Below are 23,262 nucleotides of genomic sequence, written 5' to 3'. Positions count from 1 at the left end.
TCAATGGAAAACAAACAAAGATTAAATAGTGAGCAGCTTCTATTCAGACTGAATGGGCATTTGGTTCCAGTACCAACTATGGTAAGAAAACAGTTCTCAAGGAATAAACCAATGTGTTTGCAAGTTGCCTCCATTCCAGGCAGCCATTGATTTCCAATCTTTATCGTACAGTGTGAACATTTGTGCAGTCCATCACAGTGACCATCAAGTCACTCAACTTGTTTTTTGGTCAACATAACATCGTTGCATGGTAATGCATTTTAAGAGCAGTTGATTACACAACTGGATCAAACTCCAGGACTCTGCTAGTGTATTGTCCAAAAAACGTGAATGTCTTGAATGGTAAAAACAGAGTAAAGAAACTCTCCTTATACACAGCAGCAGTGTTTGATTGATGGAAATGATTACCTGTGATGTAAAGTATATTTGATTTAATAGTAAAAAGGCTAAATAATTCAAAAATCATGCCATGCATTATATGCATCTTATAGATTAAAAGAGACATATTTCAAATAAACTACCCCTATAGTTTGAAGGTTAAAAATAAAAGAGTTTGTTATTTAAATTTAAATACCTCGCAGACGTCTTCTATCTGCTCGACATCACCGCCCACAACTGCCCTGGCAACTGCATCCCTCACCGCCTTGTATTCTTCTCCACACACAAGATACTGGTCCATCTGGCCTCCATCTTCATTCTGATCACATCACGAAAGGAATTAGAGGAGCAAAAATAATAATAATCCAAATAAATGGATGTTAGATGGATTTGAGATGTCCAGTTGGCTTCCTGGTTCAGAGATAATCCAATAACTGGAATAAATTTGACTCCATGGTTTCTTTTCATGTTTAAGTAAATGCTTGTATCAAATGATAGTGTGCTGCTGATAATTGACCCCACTGTCATGTCTGTCATCATGTAATAATTGTGACATACATTTTTAACAATAGATTTAGTTGTGAATGGTGGTGTACCTGCTGATGGATCTCTCTTGGGAAAAGCCAGCTGAACTTTGGTTGTTTCACCAGCGTCTGGACGGACTCAACACCCTGCCATTTGCTGAGCTTGCGGATCAGGTAAACGCGGTACCAATCATTCCCACTGTCCTCACAGAACTTAATCACCATGTTCAGGAATTCTTCTGCTCCATCTGGGACATTGTTGTCTGCAACAGCAACATATTTCAATAGATTCAATTTTTTAAGAATTGCTAACCAATGCAAACTGTCAGCAATAGTGAAGTTATCTCTTACCAGACAGATTATCACTGATAAGCTGGGCAGCCATGGTGAGGGACAGACGCAACCGTGCGATGTGCTGCAGATGTTGAATAGATACTGTTGCTTGAACAGAAGGGACTCCAGCCAAAATGCAGCGCAGGAATTGTGTTTCATCATTGTAAAAAAGCTTTAGCTCTTTTGCTGGGTCGCTTTCCTGAGGTATTTTCTCCCACATGGAGTCCTGCAAAGAAAGGATGTTAAAACTTACTGTCACCCCAATTGACTTGTATCAGCAATGAACAGAAACTGACACACACGTTTGTGGTACAGCTGCCATCCAAACTCCTCCATAACCCTTTCTGTCCTATTCAGATATTGTAGAGCAGTGGTAGCCAAATAGAGCCCCATGGTCCAAATCCAGCCCAAAAGTATCTGCCCCCCTGACAGAGCAGAATATCTCACTTTCATAGCTTACATCAAATCTTTTGCATGTTTTTTAAGATTATCATGTAAATTCCAAACATGACATTCTAACATCTAAAACAGCAGCCTCATGTGGAGCTCAATCGATATATCAATACATATTTATTCTTACTTTTTTTTTTTTTAAACAACAAAACATTGGCGACATGCAGACCTAAATTTCCATAACACCTGTACCACAATGCTGAAGAAAATGGCCCATGGTCAAAGCCAATTGCTGACGTCTGCTGGAAGGTATCCTGTAACTGTCCTGCTGTAAATAATGAGCCTAAATAAAACACCTCCTGTAGACTTACACTACCCTGACACTGCACATAAACCTGCACAGACAGAAATCACATTAGGTTCCAACATCTGGCCTCACTAGTCGTTTTATTACCACACAAACAGTTGACCCATCTGGCACTTAAAACACTGTGTAATAATAACAAATGTCCTGCTAGAAAAGCTAGCAAGACATTACACATTACATTTTACACATTACACTTTTTTTCTAACAGCTCTTTAGCTGCTAGAAAAAAATGTTTGGTTTTGGGAGCTTACATTTATAGACTCTCACAGCAAAACCGTTTTTGGGCTGCTTCATAAATATCTCATTATATTATATATAATCTTCAGTGAAATCTTCTTTCCATCTTTTATTGGTACATTTTTACTTTATTAAACATGATTACACAGGACTGTTATATATTTGTTTAAAAGATGTTTTACCTCCAAGCAGTTTATGAACAAGGCGTACAGCTCGGCTTTATCACCCTCATCCACAAATCTGCTTTCTTCAATAGATGACAAATGTTGCTGCAAATATTCCTGGACTTCATCAAAACTGAAACACAGTTGAGTTCATCATCAAATTTGTACAATGCAGAAAAGCTTTGCAAGGTGAAGCAGAGGAGCTTAAATCTTTTCAGACATTTTCTCTCAGCCAAATCCGTCCATATAGTTATAGCAGCAATGTTGTCAAACCCCTCTGCAGTGTTATTGACAGGGCTGACATTTATATCTGCCAGATAGCTCATCATTTAAATGTGTATGTTGAAGTTTAACATTACAGTGACACATTTAGTTTGCCTACCTGAACTTCAGAAGCAGCTTGAGGATCACAGATCGCACGACTGGGTTCCTATCTGGGGACTCGTCAAATGGCGACAGATCTTTGGTGTGAATCTGTTCATGTTCTGGTTTGAAAGATGATTTAAAGTAAATATTAGTAACTAATAACATATAAAAAAGTGGGGATAAAAGAAATGAAAAAAAAGATAAATTATTTTTTTGTCAAATATACATCGCTGTCCTTGCTAACCATATCAAACTACCTTATGGCTCATTCACATGTAAGAAAATATGACCTAACAATATCATAATGAACAAACAAACAACAAACGTGGCTAACGTGTTGGTACTCTCAGCTTTCAGGCTGAGCATGTTAGTGTTAGGACATTTTTCTCTACTTTTTAGTGATGCACAGGTCAGTGTTGTTTAATACCCGCAACTCCCCGACCCATAGCCAATCCGCACCACCCTACCCGTATATGTGTTTATCAACCACCCAAACCCAAATTAAGCATTACAGCATAATGTAACTGTCATATAGTAACTGTCAGGACTGAGGTCTGAGACAAGCACAGAAATGAGCGGACTAGAGAATCAGGGCTTGTGATGTGCGTGTGTTTGAGAAAGAGAGAGACAGAGAGAGGGAAAGAGAGGGTGGACTATTGCAAGCATGTTTCTGCAAGAGTAATTATTTACTCTGACCGCTGCTTTGACGATTTTTGATCCGCTTGCCTGAACCTGTGATATTTCTAGTTAGCTAATAAAAATGTCAACAAATATAAATGCTTCTAAAATAAATTGTTTACCATTAATGGTCCCCAATAATAGTGAATTACGTACAAAATGATAAAAGCTTTCACATACAGTGTCAAACAAATCCAGGTTCATGAGAAAAGAAACTGAAAATTTGTTTGTGGTACCTGTCTCAACCATCAGGTAGGACAACAGGTGGGTGATGACATGTGTTTCTGGTGGCGTGTTGTCCTTGAAGCACACAGTGGAGAGTAGATCAATGAAGAAACCATTGCAACGCCGCCTGAATTCTGCATTTTTCTGAATAGAAATCCTGCAAATTCACAAAAATCAAATGCAACATAAAAAACAATTAATTGTTATCAGTGTTTATCAGAATTTTTTCACTTGGCCAACTCTGTCCCCAAATTTTACTCTGCCAGGTCACTTTTCCTGCCTGAGTTTGTATTCCACTGCTCATATAAACATACGGGATATGCACGATACGAAAATCTGATCTGTCACACTACTCAGTGTCTGAGTGTGCACATCTTTTATGGCAGACGGCTCAACTTCATATTAAACTTGTCATTCATCTGATATCTCAATACACGTTACTGGATAGTTAAGTCAGACATCTCTGGTGAAGTTCTTACAGGACACCCTGTCGCCGTTCATTTCCCAGATATCCTGTTTGTAGCATTTTATTTTCAGGTGCAGTAAGTAAAGGCCAAGAATCAAGTTCATAATGGCTTACATCACGTTAACAGTCCAACCCTACGTGCTCTGCAATGGTTATTCTGTAAATGATTCTGGATCATGAGAAGACAGTTTCACTTTTGGATGTGTACACATGTTAAATGGTACATGACATATCAAAAAACAAATCTCACATGATATCTTCAGAGACATGTGGCTGAAAATCATTTGGTAACGGTTGTCTGCAATGTGGGCAGAACATCTGTCCTGCATCAAGGCTTGCCCTGATGCATGTTGAGCAGTAGATGTGATGGCATGGGAGCAGTACAGGGTCCTGGGGCTCCCTCATGCACACCGCACACTGAAGTCCAAACCTTTATGAAAATGAAACTAATAGCAATCAGATACACAAGAGGGTAGCGAAATAACTTCGTCATTATGTCATTACAAATAACTTAACTGTCAAATGAATAAGCACTTACCTGAACATCTGATCACTTGCCCCCTGCTTACAGGACTTTAGTACTTTAATCACAGCTTGAAAAGCCTTCATTGATTTTACATCAGCATTTTCCTCTAGAACCTTAGAAATAGGTTAAAAACATTGGACATAAATAAGACAATAGATATAATGGTGATTTTTCAGTTGGCTGAAAGTGTTTTAAAATATATCAAAATACAACAAAACTCACCTAAAGGTAGTTGGGTTACAAAAAAGAGCCCCCATCACATTGGATGCAGGCCACACTGCTTACATTTTTTAGAATTTATTAGTCAATACAAATGTACTCACCTTGCTTAAGGTTTGAATGTGGTTCAGCACCAGTGTTCTGAGCTGATTCTCGTCATTATGGAAACCCAACAGCATGTGTTCCACAAACAATGAGAGGATGTAGATGCGCTTCCAGCCATTACTTTAAAGTATTACAGACCAAAGTCACAGTTAATTGATAATTGATAATTCACCATCCTCCATAACAGTATTTTACATCGGTGCACGGCTTCCCCAGGAAATTGGTTAGCAGAGATGGTAAGCACTTGATTAAATGCATGGCCTTTGCAATGTGAGACAGTACCACTGTCCGATATCCCTGCAGCTTAATAAGTTTCATATTGAATTTAATAAAACGTTCATAAATTCTTCTGACTTTAGCATGAGCACTCATTATTTCTGTCATAGTGGGTCGCTCTCATTATAAAAGCTGTCACAAATTAAACAAACAATTTGACTTTGGTATTTTATTACTATGTAAGACATGCATCCATCCAGTTTCTAAATAGCTCATGGAGTTAGTGATGAGAGAGTAGAGCTTATTCTAGCAAACTCTGCATTATGGGCCTGGGTATTAGCACCAGTCTATCAAAGGGACATATGGGAGACAAAAACAAACGTCACGCTTTTGGGCAATTTGGGGTTCAAGTCCAATAACATGCTTGTGACCGTGGGAGGAAACCAGAGCATCCAGACAGAATCCATTTAGTATTCTACTCCCACTTCAGTGCATCAGCATCTTACCTGACATCGTTGAGTCTTTCTTTGCATCGCTCTCCATAGTGTTTGGCATTATGTTGAGAGCAAATCAACTCCAAAGAGGCTTGCAGCCTCTTCACCTGCTTCAACCAGGTCTGGCATAGAGCATCAGTATCCAAATGAGCAGACTCCAGGCATTCAACACATGCCTTGGCTGCATGGACATCCAAAACCTACAGGACAGAACAATAGTTTGGAAGTGATTCAGTATTTTTGAAAAATTTAAAAAATATATGAAAAGTGCCTAATAATATAGAAAACATCCAAATAAAAGAATCTTAAAGATTACAGAATTTTAGGGGTCAATATTGGGTTTTCTCTGTTTGTATTTTTGTTAATGCAGTTTCAATGTATTGTTACAACTCTAGTGAATTTTGAAAGCGAGTCTACTTTCCACCATATATGTATGTTATATACAGTATGTACCCTGCACAACACCCTATCAGACAATCATTGACATTTTTATTTTTAAACTCTAAGCCTCTCTGTGACATCATAACACTTTGCATGATTGACTTTGTTTAGGGGTAGATAACATCCATGGTCAGAATGTAGGAGTACAGGCCTAAAGTTTGTAAGTTGGGTAATAATTTGCAGTCTGAGAAGACTGAAATTTAGAAATGCATTTACCATCTCTGGACAATTTGTAATGTGCTGGTTTCTACCCAAAAGAGAAACAACATTCGGCTGAAGAGACATCATCCGTGAGAGGTTCTGAAGACGACTTTGGTAGAAATGGTAGGCGATGTGGATGTGAGGAAGAGAAAGCTCATCTTCATCTCTTTTTCGTCTTTGTACTTCATCAACACAGCTGGCCAGGGAGTGACACAAGAGCTAAGGAGTAAATGTGCAAGTAGATTAATTAATTAATAACTCAGCATTTGTTTTGAACTACAGCAATATTAATGAGGAATCCCATTGAGGTAAGTTAACAACCTCAATAAAAAATGCAGTAAGTAGACCATCATTAATGGCCGTAAATATCTGATCGTTGTAATGCAAACAAATAGTGGACGGTATTTTTTTAATTTTTTTAATCAAACTTGAATTTATCTGTCTGTTTGCGTGCCATGGTGACGTGTGTTGTGTTTTCTATCTGCTCTATCGCCGGGTGACTGATTGTATGCAGCTGATTTCAATCAATCACTCATCAGGGTCTGGTATAAAGGAGCTGGAGAGAGCCACAGACGATGCAGTGGCAGACTTTGGCCTGCGTGTTACTAGCATTATGCTAGTTTCTGCAAACTTACTCCCTCTTGGAGAGAGAATGTCTTTGTATGTGAGTTTAGTGTTTGACGTAGTATTTTTAATTCAATGCTCAGTTGTTTGTATAAAGTGTTCGAGAGTTTAATTTCTCAATAAATTCCTTGTTAATGTATGCCTTAGTTTCCTTGATTGTTTCCCCCCTGATTAATACAAATTCCGTCTTTCTAGAGCTTATAATGTTCTGTTTTAGCTGATTCTTTGTCAAAAAGGGTTTTATTTAATCTATGCTACATCTTCCATTACATTGAGGAAGGGAGATTAGTGGTATGGCAGCTTATTGACAAAGTCACTGTGGACACACAACTTTATGTTCCCTCACCTGCAATTCTTCATCTGATGCCACTTTCATTGTCATGGAAACAAAATCCTGCAGGTACCTTTCGAAAAATTCTTTCCTCATTTTTTTATCCACATTTTTATCCAAGTAACTGCCAAGTGGAGTGTTCAAGAACAACTCTTGGAAATGACGAGGTGAATGTGCTGCAAAGAAGAATGCCATTGATAAGTTAGGGTTAGGGTAGCACTTTCAATGTACAGCAACTGAACAACAGAAGGCATTTGGATATGTCACCTATGTGGTATGATATTTACTTTCATGTCTGGATGTGTGCATCATGAGCCCATCCAGGAAGTCTTTGATCCACCAGCTGAAGGGCATGCGGCAATGCATGGTGTTGCCACGTGTGCTATGGCTTTGTACCATCAAGACACTGGAGCTGTAGGAGAGGCCACAGGCAAATGTTATGAATGTGATTTTGCAATACAGAGGAATCACATTATTGATGTTCGAGCCAGAATAGCATCTAAATCCATCTCAAATGGAAGTATTTGTGCTGAATAGATATTATGATCATACAGCCAAGAGATACTCACTCGCTTTCCACCTTCACATAAGGTACACGGAGCATCTCTTTGCTCCCAAATATCTCAAGCCATAGGTTCCTGATGTCAGCACACTCATTCAGCAGAAGGTCCACATTGCAATCTCGGTCAATGACTGAAACCAAGTTAGCTAGATGTGGAGTGACAACTGCTTGTATTTTCCTCCACAGTGTGTGTCTGTAAGAAATATTCACATGATTTTCTTAAAATCAACTGGACATCTGCGTTTGTATTACAAATTGTAGTTGTGAGAGTGATAAACTTGCAGTGATAAACAGCTACAACGCTTGCTAAGCTGAAAATTGCAGTAGTGCATTTTACATTTTACACCATTAATGGATTTCAATAAGTTATGAATAAATTACTGTATGCAAATATAGCAAAGAAAAAGGTCACATAGACTGCTATGGAGAGGGATGTAAAGGAGAGGGATGTAAAGGAGAGACCTACAGGAACGTTCCCCCCTCTTGAAGAGCATTGACATTAGATGCTTCTGTTAGAACCCAGCTTTTTGGATTGGGGATGTTAGCCTCACAGTCCTCTAACAGTGAGTGGAGACGCTTCCTCACAATGTTTGCAAACACACCTTGAAAACAAAAGTCAGTAAGATGCATTTTCACTGTACAGTAGATGTGTATAATAAGGCCTGATAGAAAAAAATAAGCCAGAATGTTCTAACCTTGTGTCTGACTTTCATCCAGGAGTGTGAGCAGGCTCTCAACTCTCTTAGTGCTGAGTTCTCCACTGTCTGCTGCATCTCTGAGCATGCTCACTGCACTCTGCACACAGCTCCTTATCAGTTCTGATATATCAAACAAATCTCCCAAAACCTCCAAAAAACATAAAAAAAATAAAATAATTAACAACAGCAGCCCAACATCTGAAAAAGTGACTGATTCATGAAATCATGGTGAAGACACGATTTCTATGCCAAATCATAAAGCAGACTCGGCTGTGGATAGATGCTTCTCATTTTCATGTCTGAGTCAGTGTGTCTCCTCACAACAAGCCTTCACACAAGAACATTTTTGTATTCTTATCTTGACTTTCTCTTACTTTTTTATGTATGGTCGGCTCGTAGGAGTGCGCCACGTCAGATTTAACAAACGCTCCTAACTTCAATTAACTGTTTAATTAAATGACCAGAGTAAACATGACAAATGCTACCTGTACGTAACAATTGTAAATTAGCAAATCTATTACCCCAATTGTACCATATAAGGCCACGCGTCCTGCCCCATATGTCCGGAAGTGTTCATTCATGAACAAGGCACCAAAGAAATCAAAAAAATAACTTTACAAGATTTGGGATTTTAGTCCTGCTTTCAGAGAACAATAAAGGAAAATCTTTACTTTTTAACAGCGTCAGTAGAGGAATTAAGGGACCTGCTTAAGCCAGGGAATGGGAGATAATAACAAGTGCTGTTAATGTTGTATCACCTGAGGGTCGCACCGTCACTGGAATATAATCCCTGAACTGTATAATATCTTCTACATCAGTCATTGGCCCTTTGTGTTTGATTCCAACTTAGGTCTGTTGCATTACTTGTTATGCTGGTTATGTCATGCCTCACCAGTTAAAAATAATGCAAGTAGATAACAAAAGTAAAATGTGATGGCAAACTTCAACAGTTAGTTTGTACTTAACCATGCATCAGAGCTAAGTAAATTGTATTTGCTTATGTAGGACCTTCTTCCAGGTTTGTGATTATGGGTGGTAAATTACACTTACAGTGGAGTCCTCTTTCTGTGTCACACCGGTGTGGTCTTCTGTCTCCATGGCTTGAAAGAAAGACAATTCTAGGTTAATTTATTCACTTACTTAAAATATATTAAGAGGAATATGATTTTTGATGAATTACCCTCAGGTGGATCTTCAAAAAGTTCACTTATGCGCAGATTCTTAAGGGAGTGAACATCAGACACAAACTCCTTTGATCTTCTGAGATCATCAATGTGAACAGACCTCCAAGGACCTGAAATGTTTTTCATTAACAAAAAAAAGTCATCATAATGCAAACACAATATGTAAGTTTTAACTGTTATTTAAATGATCTGCTCTATTGTTGGATTTGTTTATTGTTGTTACTCTTAATGTGTAACACTTTGGACTACATTTTTATGTATCAGGTGCTATATAAATTCATATTAATGCTATTACTTTTGTTGTTGTTGTTGCTGTTGTTGTTGCATATTGTGACAGAGTCGCTGATATGAAACAGACCAATTTGCAACTCATGTTGTGTGTGCGTGTAACAGCAGGACTAACCGCCTTGAAACCCAACATAGGAGGTCCCACCCTCGATTCGATGAAGTTTGGTGACAAAGTACACAAATGTCTTTGTGTTGGCAGTTGTGGCCCCCTTGTTTATTTCATTGATGCAGGAATACCTGAGAAATCAATGCATTAAGCACAAGTACGTGAGCTTTAGTGATAATGTTAGAAAACAATGTAAAAGAAAGCAATATGTACTGATCTTCAGACTCACTTGGCTGAGGAAAGAATATTCCTCCTTCGGGAGTCTTCATCATAGTCTGTTTGGATAATGAGCACTTTGTCTGCAGGTGTTGATTCAAGAAATTCCCTGTACCAGAACATAGGTATGAATTACATTTGAATAGACATTGATCACTTGTTAGTCGTATCCAGGCCCATATATCTACTCAGTATAATGCAAAACATTTTCAGTTTTATAATTTAAAGGAAAAGAGTCATAAACCAATAAGCGCAAGGGTGTGGAAAAGGCTATCATTTAGTTAGATTCAAATGAACACCTAAGTAGACGTGACATGATCTTTACACTGATACACTTTACACACCTGATTTTTTTGAGAAAGGAGTATTCTGTGTCAAACTGTTGCAGTGATAGCAGTTTGATATCATCAAGCTTGATCACATTCTGCAGTTGTTGAGTGTCTGCTGCAGTCAGCAGCCTGGAGAATGTTGTGACCTTTAAAAAAAACAACAACTAAGATTTACAAAATATTATGCAACCAATTTCTCATTGGCTATTGCTAACGGAAGAGGCCTAAGTTACACCCCTAGTACTGTTACATTGTTATGTGTCATCAGTGATTTATCATGCATGCCACAAGTTAATAATATTGTTTATAACCTTTTTTGTATTTTAGATTGTTTTTCATGTAGCAATGTAATACACCTTGAAACTACCAATATGAAACAGGAACTGGCGCTAAATGTAAAACCTGAAATAAACTTGAATCTGCTATTTTTACCTCACATGAGATATTCAAACATGGAAACGATCTAAAGCTAACTTAACAAAAGTTTAAGTTTGGATAGCGATGGCATGATAATTATACAAGACTTTTAAACTGAGAACAAAAATGATGTGAATAGTCCCAGAAATGCCAGGCATATTTCCAATTGCAGTTAAAAGTGCTACCATGTTTTAGGGGGGAATTTGTCCAATTACATGTGATAGATTAGTAAAATAATACCTCAGTGAAGAAGAAGTGGGACTGTTCCAACTGCTGTGTGTGATAGACAATGTAGTCTCCCAATGAACTGTGCATCTCTTCTTTAACATATTGTTTCATTAGATGTTCTCTTTCATCATCAGGCAGTCTGGATTTGTCCAAACGAACAACCGAGTCTGGAGTGGCACAGTTGAGCAGAATGTCTTTGGCTTTGTTCAGGATGGTCTGAGCATCTGTTTCATCACTTTGATTCTCTGTTACTTGCAGGACCACAGAGGAGCATGTGTCTGAGTGGTAGCCGATGAAGACATCACTTGGAACATATTGCTTTTTCATGGCGGGCTGACCACTTAAGGAGACAAAATCATCAACCCATTTCTGTAGTTGTCTTGCAATGTCCTTCTTCTCATTTATGAGAACAGTGTTGATGTCAAGGTAGTGTTTCTCCAATCTGTTGATCAGTGGGATTGGAAACTGCTTGTAGACCACCTCTTTCTCTTCAATGACAATGAGCCTGAAGTTTTCGTGGACCCTGCATTTCACACGATGTGTTCCTAATCCAAGATCAACATACTTTTGACCCCCGAGGGTCACATAGTATTGGTTGAGAGCATCATACAGACTTTCATACAGATTCTGGAGGTTCAGAAGCACAACTGTCTGTCCGGTCTCCATGCAAACCTTGACACGATTGATGTTCCTACAAATCTGCGTGTACTCCTGATCCTTTGGGAAACTAGACCCAAAGATGATCACTGGATGGATTTGTTGACGGAAGAATATCTGTTGTAGAATCTGAAGAGCTGCATAGTTTTTGGTGAGGATTAAAAGGTAACGACTTTCATCCACTTGGCGAGCTGGAGAGATACTTTGCTCGACCAACTTAAAGGTGGTGATGCTGGCATTGACAAAGTTATCTCTGAGTTCTTTGTTGAATATGCTCATCACATCCACATCATCTTTTCCGCTGAAGTTTCTCAGGACTGCTTCAGTGATTTCATCTGCGGTGGGACTCTTATTACTGATTTTAGTGAATGAAAATATCATCTTTATCAGACTGTAGAAATCCCGCAGACCAAAAAACCCCCTGCCTTCTTCGCATACTGTCATATATGCTTTTGCAAAAGGATCAAAGAGGTGTTTGATCTTTTCAAGAACCTTTTCTTCAGATGAGCATATCCCTTTAGCACTTTTGATGAGCTCTTGCTTGTTTGGATCTCCACGCGACACAAATATTCCACGATTCATCTTGGCAGGATCCAGTGCCCAGTTGGAAATTCCAATGAACCCAACCCTTTTATGAGGTTGTGGCTCATCATCGACACAGCCCTCTTCCAGTAATGGGTGCAGTGTTTTGAGTGGCATTTTAGGGGAATCTTCAGCCAATCCAATCTCGTCAAGAACGACTACTGAGATGTATTCATCCAAGTTTTTGCTTTCCTGAAAGCGAGCACACTGTTTGAATGTGGTGATGATTCCTTCAGGAGTTGAATGAGGGCTGCACTGGAAGGAGACCAGATGTATCTGCTTCAGCCTCTTGTAGAGTTCAGAATGTGATGCAGGGCCCTGCATCGCATCTGCAATTAGGGTTCTGGACAGTGATTTGGAGCTCCCTGGTTTCCCAACAATAAACAAGGGAATTCTTAGCTCAACACAGATCACCATCATGAAGAAGTTTTCTTTCAGAGCTTCATTTCTGGCTATTGTCTCACCCATGGGTACACCGTTGAGTAGGAGGTCCTGCATGAGTTGGATTTCTCTGTTGTATTCACAAGGAAGCAGCTGTGTGATAGTTCTCTGATATTGCTTTTTGTCCTCCAAGCAGGACTGATAGCACACTCCAGTGGCCATCAAGAGTGACCAGATTACTCTGTCTTGGGCAGGTGAAAACTTCTTTGTGTTTTTTTTCCCCTGACATTGCTGTTGAAGGAATGCTCTCAGTTCCACAGCAAACATGGGGTGATTTTTGTGGAACCACACAAACAGGTGCATGCAACGTTCAACATCCCTTAAACTGACAAAGCTGCATTCATCTTTCCTCGCCCTCATGAACTTTTGTGAAGATGTCAACACCTGAGTTATAGTTGGAATATAACGCTTCTCAATCAAGTTGTCCTTTGCCTGTCTTTGCACTATTTGTTCAATGTACATTTGCTCTGTTGAGTCATTTAGCTGGCCAAAGTCCCAAACAAGAGGAATCATGCTGGGCGGTAGCAGATGAACACGATACACAAGCTGGCGGAGAGGGATGGAGCCAAGTCTGTCTTCAGTCTCCTCAGCCCTGACCCGGTAGCCCAATCCAGATGCCTCTAGCCTTTCAATCATGTTGTCTGTATGCTTCCTGTATGGGTTGCATGCAGCAACAATCTGTAGTCCTGTTTGCGAGCCAAGTTGTTGTCCCTGCACAGAGTTATCACAAATGATCTCCTTGATGCTGCTGATGGCTTCTGTGGTGTTTGCCTCATCAAAGAAAAGAATTGAGTCGAATCCATGATTCTCTGTATTGGTCCTTGAAAGATTTTCTGCTTGCTTCACTTTCTCATATATCATTTCTGATGTAGTCCCTCCATGAACTTTGACAAGTTTCATGTTTTCGGCCGCTGCTCCACACCTTCTCAGTTCACACATAAACTTGATGAGCCTCGTCTTCCCACATCCTGTTTCACCCATTATGATGACTGGGATGCCACACCTAAATCGCATATGGATTGCCATCATTTTGAGAATATTATCGGTGGTCAGTTCATATGTTTCATCAGGATCTGTTGGCCACTTGTTGCCAAGCACACTGCACAGAAGCTCAATCTTGTCAGCTCGAGGAAGCTGATCAAAGTCTTGATTAAAAGGGACTCTCTGTTGTCTTAAGCCAGCGTACAGCTCTCGAGTCATGATGTTTTTCTTTATCACTTCTCGTGTCAAGGGATTTATTGCATCAACCCCTCTCTGGTTATTGAGCTCCAGGTGAAACCCAATGAATGTCATGGAGATGTGGTCATCATTAAAAAAGATGTATGGATGTGGCTCTGATTCCCACCTTTTTCGAATGAGGAATGGAGCTAAGTCTCTTTCGTTAACCCCACTGATGTCAATTTGTTGCCCCCCTGGGCTCTGGTCAGTGATGCATAGGGACGGGGTTGCAAAGTCTTTGGACATCAATATCATGAACTCAACCACAAAGTTTTTGAACCCACGAAGAGTGTCTCCAACAAACTCACATTTGCAGAAGTCTGAATTCTCACAGTCTTGCAACTGAAGATTAAGGAACCAGACAAAGTTACGTAGCTCTGCCCATGATGGATCTATTATGCCACAGTGGATCAAGAGTATCTGAAGACACTCTGCATGAGTCCCTTCAATGCGCTGGTAAGTGAAGTTGTCAAGACTGTTATTGTTGTAAAAACGTGTAAGGTACTGGTATGGTCTTTGATAAGCTTCACTCCTGAAACATTCGTCATCCATGAGGGGGTCATCACTCTCCATCTCAGTATCTCTCTCTCTCCTCATTTCCAAAGCCATAACCTCCTTTGGTGGACGACAAAACACCTTTGGGAAAACGTCCGAAAATGCAAAGTTTTCCTTTCGTCCCTGAAAATAAACAAATAAACATGAAGTTTATAATCAATCAATAAAGCAAGCCTATCCTCTCATTCAAAGATATTGAGAACAATTATTTCACTAAAAGGTTATACCTTACTCGCCTACTAGCTACTAATTGCAGTCGATGCCATTACCTCCATACCATATTTAGACAATTATCATTGTCCTGCCTGCAAAAGAAAATCCTTCGAGGATGTAGTTTTATGTATCTACATTGCGTAGAACGCATGCAAATTTAGTTATTTGAGAATCTGTTATCAATGAAAGGACACCCATAAAATGGTGTAGTGTGATTTCATAAGATGAACAACGCACAAATAGTAAATCTCAACTTACAGATCCGGGATCATATCTCGGCTGATGATTTGTGGATTCCAGTAACTCGATGATGTACAAGTGTTTCTGGCTGCTGCGCCACATCCGCCCATCTGAATCCATCAGGTAGCGCAAAAATAAAAGCTTGAAAAGGAATTCATTCAAGCCTTTCTGCACCTGGGTATTATAATATGCATTATTAGAAAAAAAGCTGAATGTTTTTACATAAATGCATTTTTGACTTGCAGATTCTCTGAGAAACACATTTAAAAAAACAAAGAACTTTCATCATAATGGATATACAGTCAAACATTGCTTACTGATGATGTGACATCAAAGTGAAACACCATGAGATCTTTTTGTTTTGGTGTGTCATACAAAGACTGGAGAATCTTGTGGTCATCAACCTCATGTTCAGTTAGTCGGATGCACTTCTTAAATGCAGTTCCTTGTTCAACACTTCCCTCCAGCTTTTCATACAATCTTCGGACATACAATGACTTGCCTAAAATGGTGGAATAACCATACATCAATTGCCTGACATTATTGCATCAGTAATGATTGAGAATACAGTGACACAGTTTAACAAATTGTGCTGCATGTCTCAATGATATTGTAAACAAATGCATAATCTAAAATAATGCATTATTCAATATGAGAACTGCTCTAACAATGAACAGTAAGATTGCTCATATAACATCCATTTTTAATGTCTCCATGATCACCCAACCCAAGATGTGACAAAAGAACTGTGAATTATAGTGATATCCAGCAGACAACTTTGCCAAATGCATAAATTAAGACTTGTGGAATTGAAGCATAATATATTAATATATAGGCAGCAATGGGACTGCATATAGACGCAAAGATTTTGATGTTACTCATTGTCAGGTATGCAAACTCTTCAGGGGGGAAAAATGTGACAAAGATGCAAACCCACGAGAGGGTTAAAGTAAAAATTCTTTGCAATGTCAACTTTGGTAAACCATTTTCATTACAAAAACAAGGAAAATTGTGTATCACACTGGACCAATATTTCTCAAAAGTTAACGAGCCACAATAAGCTATAAAACTGAAAAGTATCTCTTATGCTATGAAATTGAAAATACTTAAATGCATAAAATAATTTAAAAAATGAAAGTGTGTACTAGGAGTACACAGGAGTTTCACTAAAGTTAGTTCGACCTTGGCTATGTGCAAATGTAAATGACTATTACTTCTGGAATTGTTTCATCCCATTCTGCTTTTGGGTCTAAAGACTGCTTAATAGTGGCGGGGATAAGAATTTGGTTCCAGTCTGTTTTTCCTCATCTCAGTAATTGACACATCTGGATAATCAAATAAATCAGAATCAAATACCCTACAACGGTGAAGCAACGTTGACAAACCGCAGTTTTCAATGCAGTGAATTTTGCTGAAAGGTGACAAGTTTACATGCCTGTATAGTTCAGATCAAGTTCAGATTCTCAATATGTACTGTATAATGCATAACCATAGAAATTGCTATTATATCTTAAGTTGGTTTTGTTGATGATCTATCTTAATAATTCCCTTACATAATACTGGCACAAAGAGTAAATTTGTATTACAAGAAGTAAACCCCCTGTACAAGTAGTACTCACCTACTCCTGCACGTCGGGAAGCAACAATGCCAACAGAATGGCCGCCTTTGAACAAAGCATTCTTGGAATCGGATGGGACAGCGTAATGCATGGACAAGTACTTCTGGATCCTTTCCAATGACTCTTGTGGCACAAAGTCTCTTTTGAACTGGCTGAAAGCCGTAGGAATGTAAGTGTGCTCCCTGTCAGAGCTGCAAAAGATCACTAGCCTGCAATCTTGTTTAAATAGGGAACGCAGTTTCTGAAAACACTTCTCCATTGCACAGCTTACATCATAGGTTAATTGGTCTGCCCAAAGCATTGTGTAAATCTTCTGGCCAATGTCACCTGGTGTTAGAACTCTCCTCAAGAAAAGCTCTACTTGCTCATAAGATGTGACAGGGGTACACAAGAGAACCTCATCATAACTCGGCAGTGGCTCGTAGTCGCTGGTCATGTACAAGCAGATACTTGAAGTCAGGACCTCATCATGTGGGCAGATTATGAGATTCGGTTGGTCTGGTTTGAGGCCTTTTGGGAGTTGTCTTCGGAATGAATCGTCTTTTGTCTCAGAGAGCACCGGTTCTTCCCATTCGTCTTTGCTCTGGTTTTCTGTGAAAATCATCATTTTCAACAGACCCCCTAAACTCCTTATGTCCAAAAGGTCATGGAAAAAGATTCCCTCATTCTTCATGTAACCATTCCACAACTCTTCCAGTTCTTTCAAACCAACAGTCTGGTCTGCCTTGTCTGCTGGATCATTGGCTGTAAAATGACTCACATTGACTGAAGACATATCGTTGTCTTCCTGGTGAAGAAAGTGACTTTGAAAGTGAGTATCTTCACGAATCCTTTTGCCAGGCTCAAATTGGTTGTGAAACCTTCCCCATGTGCTCCAGACATCGGATGTTGTGCAGCTTGGTTTGATGAAAGAGAGCATCATCAAAGCTTTGTCCTCTATTTCTACATTTACGTTTGTTGGAGTCAGAACACTGCACAGGTAGAATATTTGTTCTGCTGTGAAGTAGTTTAAGTAGTAGTGATCAGATCTCTGTTTGTCCATGAAGTTTCGCCAGTCATCAAGAAACAACTCCATCTTCTTGGATAGTGCTGTTAGTTGTTCAACTAGACTTCCACATACTTGAATGCGATGCAGGGTCTTGCAAAAGTTGATATCCATAATGATACATGGGTCACTCTGACTTTTGCAATAAATCTTAGCTTCCCAACACCTGAAGAGTGGGTTCCCTGCAGCATAAAGATCTACAAATGCTTTGGCAAGTCTTTGGACATTGTCAAACACCTACATATGAAGAAGATAAAGTGAGATTAGAGGCAATGTTAAAAATTACATGCATTCATTCTTTTAAACATTCCATTAATTGACAGGAAAGCAGAGTTAAAGTACAAATCTCTTATTAAAAGTTACAAAAATATACAATTGATATACAATACCTCAGCAAATTGTTCCACTTCACTCTGATTTTGTTCCCCTCGTCCTGACATGAGCATAAGCTTATTTTGCAACTCTTTCAGGTCCTCATATGTGCATGTCACGTTTTGCTCAGGTCCCTCTGAAATTTGCAGCATCAGAGAAGTCTCTAAAGAGAGCTATAATAGGAAACATCAATATGATATGTTCTACATTAGTGTTTATTTCACATAACTTGCACAATTTAATTTTGTTTTGATTCATATAAACATTACTACTGCTAAAAAATATTAGGTCTCTGTCCAAAATTATACTAAAAATGTAATGATCTGATCATTACATCAATGTTGTCATGTTATTTTGTAAAATTATTTTGTAGAATTTAGGTAGTCCATTTAGCGTACCTTTTTCTGGTTTTGGGCCTTGATGGTGTACATCCCTTTCTCATTGATGGATGTAGCCAGGGACAGGGATGATAATTCAACAGATCCATGACTTTCCTTAACAGTCTTCAACCAATCCAGGTGGCGTGCTGTATCCCGCTGAAATCAGACACCAAACCAAAATAATCTGAATGTATTTCTGAAGTAAACAAAAATAATCCTTTTTTTTGTTGTCTATAAATGGCTAGTAAAATAGTAGTTATTTACTTATTTTATGAACTTGGATATAAAAGGACGAGGTAGCCTGCTTCCATCAGAGAATAGACCTTTTCCCCAAAGATTTGTGTAAAATGTCAAATGTAAAGCTGGACAAAAACCAACAAAACAAAGATGTTTTTAGTCTATCTGGGGGTTATTTCATTGCTTAAATTTGATGATAAATAGATCTTAGTTTTCACTTTCAAATACTTTGGTTTAGACAATATGTCAACTTAGGTTTTTTTATTGCGTGTTGTTAGATAGTAGAGGCAGTTTAGCTACTGTATGGTGGTAACATAAAGGGTGGAGTCTCACCAGCTTTTTTGGGATATTTCTGTCATTTTCAAGTGCCTTCCACAATTTTGACAATGACTCCTTGAAGGCTTCAAAATCAGAGTCCGGCTTCAGTCCATACAAAATGGAGGAGTAGCCAAGAACAGCATCATGGAAACAGGCCACTCGATCCACATCCAGGTCATTTTCTCCAGCAGAGATTGATGCCAGGTCAACAAAAACTTTCAGCTCATTGATATCTGCAATTACAAATTTCCTTAAGATGAGAAAAAAACGTTGTGTTTTTTTGTTACACATTGTAACAAAAATTGTATTTACAGTACCTTTAAGTGCTTCTTTAACCCACAGGACAAATGTTTGGCTGCCACTGAGTTTCTGAAGACATTCACTGCGCTCATTCGTAATGTCCATCAGTATCTTTTTGGTCGTCATGATGGTATCATCTATGCAATTCAGGCTGTTGTTCTTGAAGTCAGGTTGATTCTGAAAAAAATATATTTTACATAAATGTAATAAAAAATGTATCTTGTGAATTCGTCGAGTGTATGATTCATGATTCCAGTGAAGATGGCTCAATGAAACACAATTTGACATAGATGTTTATTTCTACAGGAAGGCTACTGTATGTGTACTATTTCAATTTCCATTTCAAATTTCAATCTACAGAACAATAAACGTATAAAGTGGAATGGCGAGTTACATATTAACAGTAGTATACTCTGATGTGACTGTAATGATGTGCATCTAGAAGATATTTTCCCTTATGAATAATGCCATGTCAGTAGGTCTGCTGTTAATATCTTACAGGTAAGGACTGGTGCTTCTTTAGAAGACATTTTTTAAGGAAAGATGTGCTCTTCCCAACTTGAAATAGTTGGAAAACATACCATTTGCAGCAATTTCTCCAGTACTCTAAAGTCTCCTTCCGGGCATATCGTGTTCCTGATACTCATGATGATTTTTGCAGATTCCATTGCAAGATGAAGATCATGGTACTGTTGAATCTGCCTAATCCTTCCTGTGATCCATCTTCTGTTATCCGATGGATTTGTTCTGCACATGATGTCTAAATCATTCTGCAAGTCTTTGTACTTTCCTTTGTAGTCCTTAAAGATGTTGTCTATTTCTTCAAGTAACACTTCCCCACTCTTGAGACCGTCATAAAGTCCTCTATACCTGCTGTAGCAGCTCTGGAATACTTTGCTGTAAACCAGGTCGAGAGTGTAGATTTCTTCATTTCCATCAAGATGTTCAGTCTCATCTGTATCAGGCTGGTCTCTTGACAGCTCTTCCACTTGGTTCTTCCAGCACATTTTGAAAATTGCACTGTTATTAATGGAATGCAATTCTGAAGCCATTTGACGGGTGACATCACAAAGGTTGAAATAAGGGACCTGCCCAATTGTAGGAGAGGTCTGTCCTTCAAGAGTGTGAACATTCATGAATTCATTCAATTTCATCATCTCAGTGTTCTGATCAAGTTTTTTGTCCAACCCCTTGAAGTCAACTGTGGAATAAAAATATATTATTAAGAATGTAGAGATGAACGGGTCCTTCAATTGTCCTCTCAGACCTTACTCCAACAATATCATAATCCAAGATTAGAACCACTTCACAGGTCCCTTTCAATGTAAAGGAGCAGCAACTTGATTCTAAAGCTCTGTCAGATCAACTGAACTCCTCACTTTGTTGCACTGAGGGCTAGAAGCCCCTGCAAAGGAATGATTATATAAAAAGTAGCACCTGGTTCAAACAACTTCCTTACTGTCAAGTTAGGTGAGTCTATTGGTAGCCTTGTTCATTGTTTCCACAGAACTGCTGAGAAAGACTACAGAATTTTTTTGCGGACCTCAACGAGCAAGCGCTGACAAAATTGACTGCATCACATCATGTTGCCTCACATGTTTACGTCGTAAAGGGTACAGCTGACAAATAATGAACTGCTAACAATTGTCTGTATTTATGAAACGAGAAAGAAACAGAACAATTTACTTCTGGAAAGTAAACACACCTTGTGTTTCAATGCAAAGTTCACTCCCATTGTGGGTGCTGGTTCCACAGCGTATAGCTGGCATATTTTGATTTGACACTAGACCAGGTGACTTTCTACACAGAATATATTACCTGTCACTATCAACAGCTTAGCCTCATCCCTCATCTCAGTGTGCCAGCCCTGCCTACCTTTGACATGTTGTGGAAGATCCTCGCAGATTTGTAGAAGACCCATGACCAGCTCCTTCTCACTATGGACAGCTTCTGCTTCCTCTTTTCTTTGTCTCAGAAATTCTCTCATGTTTTTGTCATCTTTACAACGACCATCATCACAGAGGGCATCTAGAGGAACATAAACATATAGATGAACACAAACACAAAAGTAGACTCTCAACTGTGAAGCTCACTTCCACAACACGTAGTAAGCAGAAATAGAGGTTATTTTTTCCATGGTTGATGGCGGACAGTCAGTGTTGCCAACTCCTCAGTAAGGAAAGTAGCTATTGGCTGTCCTAAAAGTCGCTAGAAGTCGCTAAATGACGTCATCGCCCAATTTGCATAATTGTAATGGGCGCTGTATAGAGAGGAATAACGTTGTGGGAGAGACAAAAAGTGAGTCAAAAACACCCTAAATATGCTTAGAACTACAAATTAACTTTCCTCTGTTGTGGTTTTAGGGAACCTTGAAACTGTGACACTGTACAGACCATGTTTGGGTGACAGAGTTCAAGGGGGACCTCGACACTGTCACGAGAACTGTCTGTATTCCCACGACATTTGCCCAGGTTCCCGCAGAGACAGACACCTGCTGGTCTTTGAAGGGGCATGGGGGAGCCTCGAAACAGTGAAATAGTAAAACAGCATAGGAGTGTTCATGGTACACAAAGGGAACAGAGGTCATCCACAGGTCAGAGGGTGCCTTGTCACAGACACAAGATCTGCACCTGCAAGCACAAGCACCTGCACCTGCAATATTATCAAATAATCTACAAAGTAACACATTTTAATCAATTTGGGTTTGAAGGGTGGTGGGGGTGGGGTGGGGTGGGGTGGGGTCAGAGCAGGAAGATAATAAGAAGATAATAAGCATTTTATAATGTAATGTTTTGTGTTCTAAGTGGTAAATGTTGAATTAATATTGATAATTATGATTTCTTATGATATAGCAGTGAGGACAGCGTTTAATGGTTGCAATGATTAAATATGGTTATATTATAAATTCCAACAGTTCCAGAATGTTCATGCCATTTTCAAATTCAATAAAATATATTTAAGTCATTCTGGCTTTTATGTTTTTATGTCTTATGTAAAACAGGACATGATAATGTGAAATAGTAGATGTTTTTCTCCAAAAACGAATGTTACGAATGTTACGAAAAATACACTCTCCCTGCTCTCTGAAACATTTATTAAGGATTAATCATACATTTATTAATGAGACATAGGCTATTTAGCAGTGGCGGGCCCTGCATTTTATACCTGGGTCTTCACTGCTGTCCTGCAGCTGAAACACAGCTACGGTTATTATTTGTTTCGTGTAAAAATGAAGCTCAATACCTATAAATGCAATAACTGCAGAGAATACGCCGGGAGAAAGTCGCCAAATTGGCAACACTGTGGACAGTTGAACGGCTTTCAGGGCGATAAGCCGCGCCCCCTCTCCGGCGCGTCCAGCGCGATTCACGCGAATGAACACAAAATAGTCCCCGGCGAGACTGTTTTGAGTAGAGTATCCCTTTTAATATTCGTCTACGATGATATAATACCACACAGCACGGTTTATACATACACAATCTAGAGAAAGAGGAAGTAGAAAAAGAAGTTAAAAAAGGGGAAGAAAGAGAAGTCAGAGGAAGAGGAAGTTGAGGAGAAAGAGTAGCAGAAATAAAAAGATATTCCAACTCACCGATCTTCAGCAAGTCAACAAATTCACGTTCTTTCTGGAGGATTTGGTTTAAAGTTTTCATCTGGATCTCTCCACTGAAGAACTTCTCTGACACAGATTTGAATGCCGAACTGGCCAAAGTCATCCTGATTTTCACTTCATCTGACAATTTGTCAATCAGTCTTCCTCCTGCACCTG

General features: G+C 39.0%; 1 protein-coding gene across 1 annotated transcript in view; it reads right to left on the bottom strand.

Moving 5' to 3' along the window:
- The window catches only part of LOC142946738 (E3 ubiquitin-protein ligase rnf213-alpha-like), a 49,331-nt gene that overhangs the window by 12,198 nt on the left and 13,871 nt on the right, over positions 1-23,262 (bottom strand). Inside the window, exons 19-50 of the mRNA XM_076088217.1 lie at positions 23,086-23,259; positions 21,369-21,521; positions 20,075-20,694; positions 19,511-19,670; positions 19,209-19,426; positions 18,657-18,794; positions 18,276-18,431; positions 16,842-18,123; positions 15,540-15,724; positions 15,241-15,396; positions 11,329-14,892; positions 10,687-10,817; positions 10,356-10,451; positions 10,136-10,257; positions 9,729-9,842; positions 9,599-9,648; positions 8,546-8,696; positions 8,317-8,452; positions 7,858-8,043; positions 7,576-7,700; positions 7,304-7,464; positions 6,349-6,552; positions 5,704-5,891; positions 4,981-5,101; positions 4,670-4,770; positions 4,382-4,561; positions 3,677-3,822; positions 2,779-2,881; positions 2,415-2,529; positions 1,254-1,461; positions 975-1,165; positions 575-697 (exon numbers count right to left, since the gene is read on the bottom strand). Coding sequence (XP_075944332.1) covers positions 575-697; positions 975-1,165; positions 1,254-1,461; positions 2,415-2,529; positions 2,779-2,881; positions 3,677-3,822; positions 4,382-4,561; positions 4,670-4,770; positions 4,981-5,101; positions 5,704-5,891; positions 6,349-6,552; positions 7,304-7,464; positions 7,576-7,700; positions 7,858-8,043; positions 8,317-8,452; positions 8,546-8,696; positions 9,599-9,648; positions 9,729-9,842; positions 10,136-10,257; positions 10,356-10,451; positions 10,687-10,817; positions 11,329-14,892; positions 15,241-15,396; positions 15,540-15,724; positions 16,842-18,123; positions 18,276-18,431; positions 18,657-18,794; positions 19,209-19,426; positions 19,511-19,670; positions 20,075-20,694; positions 21,369-21,521; positions 23,086-23,259 — 9,758 coding nt within the window. The remainder of the gene's footprint in view (positions 1-574; positions 698-974; positions 1,166-1,253; positions 1,462-2,414; positions 2,530-2,778; positions 2,882-3,676; positions 3,823-4,381; positions 4,562-4,669; positions 4,771-4,980; positions 5,102-5,703; positions 5,892-6,348; positions 6,553-7,303; positions 7,465-7,575; positions 7,701-7,857; positions 8,044-8,316; positions 8,453-8,545; positions 8,697-9,598; positions 9,649-9,728; positions 9,843-10,135; positions 10,258-10,355; positions 10,452-10,686; positions 10,818-11,328; positions 14,893-15,240; positions 15,397-15,539; positions 15,725-16,841; positions 18,124-18,275; positions 18,432-18,656; positions 18,795-19,208; positions 19,427-19,510; positions 19,671-20,074; positions 20,695-21,368; positions 21,522-23,085; positions 23,260-23,262) is intronic.

Source organism: Anarhichas minor, unplaced genomic scaffold (assembly GCF_050575085.1).
Source record: "Anarhichas minor isolate MPS153535 unplaced genomic scaffold, ASM5057508v1 ptg000010l, whole genome shotgun sequence".
Lineage (NCBI taxonomy): Eukaryota > Metazoa > Chordata > Actinopteri > Perciformes > Anarhichadidae > Anarhichas > Anarhichas minor.
Note: the sequence above shows the minus strand (reverse complement) of the source record. Positions and strands in the feature narration are given on the sequence as shown.